The following is a 6,482-nucleotide window of genomic DNA, read 5'->3' as shown; positions in this document are numbered from 1 at the left end:
ACAAATGTATATTTATACCTGCACAATATGTAGCTACTTTGTAAAATGTGTCCATGAGGGAAGAGTGTAACCTGGATTAAAAGTGTGGATTATTGTAACCTGGATTAAAAGTGTGGATTATTGTAACCTGGATTAAAAGTGTGGTTTATTGTAACCTGGATTAAAAGTGTGGATTATTGTAACCTGGATTAAAAGTGTGGATTATTGTAACCTGGATTAAAAGTGTGGATTATTGTAGTGAAGCCTTCGTCTTCAACCATGGACAGAGGCCTCATGTCAGTGACGATCATGTTCAGGATGTTTCAGTGAAGACAGCTGCTGCTGTGGTGTCCATGATGTCTGTCCATCATGAAGGATGTTGTTGTTGTTGTTGTTTTCTAGAATGAGACAGTAAATATGTATTATAGTATAATTTACAGTAACTCAAGACATGCCTTGTTTCACTTACAGCGTTAGGTTCAGGCAAAAGTAGCTAAAAGAGCAATTAAACACACACACACACACACACACACACATAAAATACTTAATTCCACACATTTGAGTAGAAGTAATAAATTACTTTAATTCCTGTTTAAATGCAATTCATCCTGCCATACAATGCAGTGTCTTCAGACTTTGCCAACAAATTAAAAGTTGAAGCTTAATCATTAAATTATTATCTTTGTGTTAGATTTATTTATAAATCACATTTAAACACTGCTTGTTCCAATTAAATTAAATAAAAAGTAACACACGTTCTCTATCACCGTCATTAATCAGATAAACAAACAAACAAACAAACAGCTTCATCTTCAGAGAGACTGACGTTACGTTTTCTCTCTTGAAAGTGAACAAATGTGAATATTGTAGAGACTCACCTGCAACACATGAAGAGTTGTATCAGATGCAGCTCCTTCCTCCTCCTCGTGACTCCGACATGTTTACGTTTATCTCCGTGGTTCTCCCGTGTCGTGTCGTCACTTTTCAAAGCTGCATGTTGCTCAGTTTTTATCTTTGTGAAGAGCTCCCACACTTTGGAGGACTTGGGTCGAACAGTTTTCTCTGAGTCGGTCATTTGTAAAATTTATTTCATTTCCTTTGAAAACAGCCTCTGCCCCCCCCCCCCCCCGCCCCCTCGCTCTGTTCAACTCACGCTGCAGAGCTGTTGTTTTTTTCGAACTTTATTCAGTCAGTCAGCATTGACAACACTCTGCAGGTGAATAAAACGGCTCAGCATCGCCGTGTAAGATGCATAATCGCGCAACACAACGAATTGATAATGAAATTTGTTGCCAACGCTTTTAATCATCGATTTTTATCGATTTTATCAATTCGTTGTTGCAGCCCTAGAGTCATCCCCAACCAAGTGGATGAGAAGCTGTTCACAAGTGATGAAGGCATGACTTGTCAGCTTGGTCACTCCTGAGCCAAGCTTTCTCTGCCTGTAGATGAAACCATAGTCTCGTAGCTGTGGACAACCGCAGCCGTTCACCTTTCAACACGTCCGGGTCTCAGAGTACAGCATGTGTGAAGTGAGTCCCACTCTAAATGTGACAAACATGTGTTTGTTGTAACAGGTTGAAGAACCAGTGGGTGGAAGTGGCTGCTGACTCCAGAACGCTCATTAGGAATTTATGAAGCGCTAAAATGTTTGGTCTCGAGGGAGGGGGGATTGGCAGCTGTCGCACAGGCAGCGGGGTTGGCAGACTGGTGACAGGAGGAGGGGTTCCACATTAGCAGAAGTATGTAGTTAAACTGGCTGAAGTGGTTACATGATGTGACTGATGCTGGTTATGCCCTGCTGGGAGGTGGATGCTGAGCAATGCTTTTTGTGCCCATGTTTGTACTGTATGTTAATTTGTCTGTACATTAGCAACATGTCACATGAACCACTGAACATGTTTAAATCAACCATTCATAAAATAATCACAGTTTAAATGTACAGCTGTTTAACTTGTGGTCGCGGCAGCAACATGAAAAGGCTCTTACTCCGTCTCTGAAGCTTTATGTGGCAGTAGCTGAGACGGAGACCCAGCAACACTAACTGACTACACGAAGGTTGTTTTACACTTTGCCTTAACTATTGTATTCAACTCTGTCTGTTTGTTAGCAAAATATTTCATGAACAACTGGATGCATTTTTAGAAGCTTTTACAAAGTAATTATTGTATGTAAATCTATAACTGAGGGAGCAGAGGCCAGTGTATCTGTTGTGTCAGTCCCAAGCCTGGGTAAAGGGTCAAGAACAAGAAGAACAACAAGAAGAACAACAAGAAGTCTGGGGGATGTAAATGTCATTCAAGCTTGCCATCACACCCAACTAACTTTAGAAAAAATGGCCATGATCAAGCCAATTTCATGGAAAATGTCTAAGATTTGGTGTGGTAGTAGCTGAGAACTGTCCTCACCACATATTGTGTATGGAGCACATTATGCAACATCTTTTATTATGTGGCATTTTCAGAATTAATGCTGATTCACCTTTAATTGTATTTTTTTTTTTTTTTTGGGGGGGGGGTCTTTTTTTTCTGCAGGGATTCTATCCCCCCTCTAATAACTACTGCTTATTTTGGGCTTCTTTAGCTTAACAAATAGTTTAATTCATTCATGAGATGGGTTGATGACTTCTGTTTTCTTATTTATACATGCATATGTTTTAAACTTGTATGCCTTTTGAATAATTAATTTAGAAAATGTTGATGTAGATTCTTAGTTATCTAGGACATGTAAAAAAAAAACCAAGAATCCTGGATTTCTTTTCTGTACCGTATTTTTCAGATTATAAGGCACATTAAACGAAACAAAACAGTCAGATAAATCAAACGTTATTCAACTCGTTCCCAATAACTTTGAACGTTGTTCAGTTGTAACACATAAAATCGGTTCGAGGTCAGTAAGCACAACTAGGCCTGTCACGATAACAAATGTTGCTGGGCAATTAATTGTCTCAGAAATTATTGCGATGAACAATAATATTGTTTGAAATGCGACATTAGTAATTATTGTCAAATTTAAGAAGAAAAGTAAGTTAATTTCTGTGTTGTACCTTTTTTGACCACTTGATGGCAGTATAGACTGTTTAAACCAAAGGATTCGTGACGAGGGAGCAGCAGCGTGTCTCTTTAAGAAAAATGGGAGGGCGGCCTCTTGACGTGACATGGGCTGTCTCTCGTAGTTGTTTTTTGGTTTTCAAAGTGGCTGACGCTCGGTGTGGTTTGAGCTCTTTAGCATTTTTCACACAAAGCTTTTAATTAAAAATCAGTAAACAAGTTCTCAGCTTCTTTTTGCAGAGAAAAACAACTTTTTACACGAAGGCACGGGGTTCAACCGTGGATGTTGGAGCTTCGACAAGACGGAGGTTTTTCCCGAGGTCGGCCTGTTAGCTTAGCTTCTCAGCTTAGCTGCTTTTAACGATCCAAAACCGTGATTTGGGATAGTTAAAACGGATTTTAAAGAGAAAGGGAGAGGTCAGTGAAGAGCACCGGCGTTGGGCCTTGTCTTCAGTTGAAGGAGACATGAAGAAACGATAAAGCTGATAAATGAAAATCCATCCATTATCTTTACCCGCTTATTCCATTTTGGGTCACGGGGGTTGCTGGTGCCCATGTCCGGCATTCACTGTGCGAGGGGCGGGGGACACCCTGGACAGGTCTCCAGTCCATCACAGGGACACATAGAGACAAACGAGACAAACAACCATTCACTCTCTCACTCACACCTAGGGACAATTTAGAGTTACCAGTCAGTCTAACATGCATGTTTTTGGTCTGTGGGAGGAAACTGGAGTACCCGGAGAAAACCCACGCATGCACGGAGAGAACATGCAAACTCCACCCAGAAAGGCCCAGACCAGGATTTGAACCGGCAACCTTCTCGCAGAGAGGCAGCAGCTCTACCAGTTGCGCCACCATGCTGCCTGGTGCAAAATCATGTAAAATAATTTATTTTAAATTAACAACCCATGGCTCATCCATCAATCAGCCAATGGTGTCATGTCCAACCTTACTTTGAAAACCCGAGATAAACAAACAGTGGGACTTCTGTATTTGAAAACTGAAGACTGGGCAATACCAAGCTTTAAACTGCACGAGATGCTTCCTTGAGCAAGCTAACGCAGATTAATCTCACCCCCTTTCTTCCTGAAGGTCATTAGGGTCTTTGTTTGCCTGTCTCGATGTTGTGATCCCATGCACAGAGTGAAACGGACTGGGTGTAAGGCTTTATGCACTACTGTAAGTTTGAGAAAGTTGACATCTGAGCCCTCTTCTGATGATTTTTTTTCTTGTTCTGGCTTCCATCACCTCCCTATCAAACTTTTGTCTTCTTAGTCAAACGTCAAAACATTTTGCTTCTCAAAAGAGTTCCCCTATCCTGTAGGTGCACGAGCTCCTGCAGTATTGTAACTCAAATAGCACGTCCAGTTTTTAAACAGCGCTTGTTACTTGACCTTTAGCTTTAAATATCACACAAGGTGATGTTTATCTTGGCACCTGTTATTATAATGAAATTTAGACTAGTAAAAATGGTATTTTGAAGAAAAATCCCAGTAATGCTTAAGATTTTTACTCATAATGAAAAAAGAGAAAGGCCCAGGACTCCTTGAAGGAACAGAAGCTATAAAACCGAGTTTTATTCGTGTTTGTGTTGGACTGGTCTGTGTAATAAAGGGACTTGCTTCTCTGTACTTACTGGGTATGTACATTGTTGATTCCTACCTGGTGTGTACCTAGTACTTACAGGGTGATTACCATAAGTATAAACCCCAAAGAACCAGTACAGGCTGTAGCAACTTGGATCCACATTAAAGTTTGTCTGTTTGATTGACAAAGATATTGATCAAAAGTGACGTTTCTAAACTGACGAGCCTCCAGTGACGGTCACCAGAAAAGTTTGCAAGTAACCCAACTAACTCAGCACCTGATGCAATTACCCAGCTCATCTAAGTGATATGTGACCACAACCCTCATGATTTACCTGCAGTGTTGGACAAATGTGAACACCTGTGCCACCACAAACAACACAACATGTAGTCCTTTTAGCTCTTTCACAGGCTATGCATCTAGTGCAAACCAGGTATATACCATGAAATATGTATGTATCAGGCATGCACTGGGTGTGTACCTCGACAAGATTTGTACCTGGTACAAACTAGATACCAAGCACAAGGTTTGGACCAGGTGAATACCAAGCACTTACTCCATAAATACTAGTTATGTACCTTGCATCACTGGGCTGTATTACATGTTGATACCAAAACCAGCGCTTGGTTTTATCTTAATTAAAATGCTGTTAAACTTTCAGTTTTTATTTGAAAGCAGAAACCAACTTATTTTTGTGGTCTTGTTCTCTCCTTGCAGTTTTCTGTGAAGATCTACGTTCCAGCTTATATTTTGTCAATGCATCTGTGCAAGAGGTAGTGTTTGCCAGCACCACAGGGACATCAGTGCCCTGTCCCGCTGCAGGCGTGCCCCCTGTCTCACTGCGCTGGTACCTGGCCACCGGTGAGGAGATCTATGATGTGCCAGGGATTCGCCATGTGCACCCCAATGGCACCCTTCAGATCTTCCACATCCCCCCTTCCAGCTTCAGCAAACTCATCCACGACAACACTTACTATTGCACAGTGGAGAACCCCTCAGGGAGAATCAGGAGCCAAGATGTCCACATCAAGGCTGGTTAGTTGGGTTTTTTCTGTTCTTGACAGTTTTCATAATGCTCCATTCTAACAGTTTCTCAGCTTAAACACTGCACACCTTTCTGTCTTCCTCTCAGTCTTACGAGAGCCGTACACTGTCCGGGTGGAGGACCAAAAAGCCATGAGAGGCAATGTGGCGGTCTTCAAGTGCATTATCCCTGCCTCAGTGGAGGCCTACATCAATGTTGTGTCCTGGGAGAAAGACACAATGTCAATCAATGCAGAAAGTAAGACATGCCATCTTTAATTACCACAGTAAATGTTGCATTGTTTTAAATATGTGCATGCATGTTTAAGGAAACTTGTGTTGTCGGTCTAATGACTGATGGAGGTTGTTTTGGCTCTTGATTCAGTTTTTGCTTGTAAGACTCTTATAATAGTTTCAGAGCTTTGGTCAGATTTTATGATGCAAATTCCAAAAAAGGTTAGAATTTAGTATAAAATGTAAAGTAAAATCAAAATGGACTGATGTGAAACATTTATAAACCTTTATTTTATTCATAATTTAAAAAATTTAAAATATCAAATTTTATACTGAGAAATTATTTTTTAGGAAAGAAAATATATTATTGAATTTTATAGCAGCAACATGTCTAAAAAAAAAAAGGTAAATCCAGGTTAAACACTGTCTTGTTGAAATATGTAAGGCCTTCTTTCCAAACATTTAAACTTCCCATGCGAGACGCACAAATGCACCCCGATACAATCAGAGAGGCAGGCTTTTGAACGGTGTGCTGATAGATACAATACAACTTTATTTATAAACACTTTAAAAACAACATATATATATATATATATATATATATAT

The 6,482-nt window shown here is 40.2% G+C and overlaps 1 protein-coding gene across 1 annotated transcript in view; it reads left to right on the top strand.

Moving 5' to 3' along the window:
* LOC119420340 (Down syndrome cell adhesion molecule homolog) overlaps positions 1-6,482 on the top strand; it is a 218,182-nt gene that overhangs the window by 41,264 nt on the left and 170,436 nt on the right. The window contains exons 2-3 of the mRNA XM_037687727.1: positions 5,337-5,654; positions 5,752-5,901. Coding sequence (XP_037543655.1) covers positions 5,337-5,654; positions 5,752-5,901 — 468 coding nt within the window. The remainder of the gene's footprint in view (positions 1-5,336; positions 5,655-5,751; positions 5,902-6,482) is intronic.

Source organism: Nematolebias whitei, chromosome 14 (assembly GCF_014905685.2).
Source record: "Nematolebias whitei isolate Nwh7 chromosome 14, NemWhi1, whole genome shotgun sequence".
Taxonomy (NCBI): domain Eukaryota; kingdom Metazoa; phylum Chordata; class Actinopteri; order Cyprinodontiformes; family Rivulidae; genus Nematolebias; species Nematolebias whitei.
The sequence above is the reverse complement of the archived record's forward strand: the minus strand, read 5'-3'. Positions and strand labels throughout refer to the sequence as shown.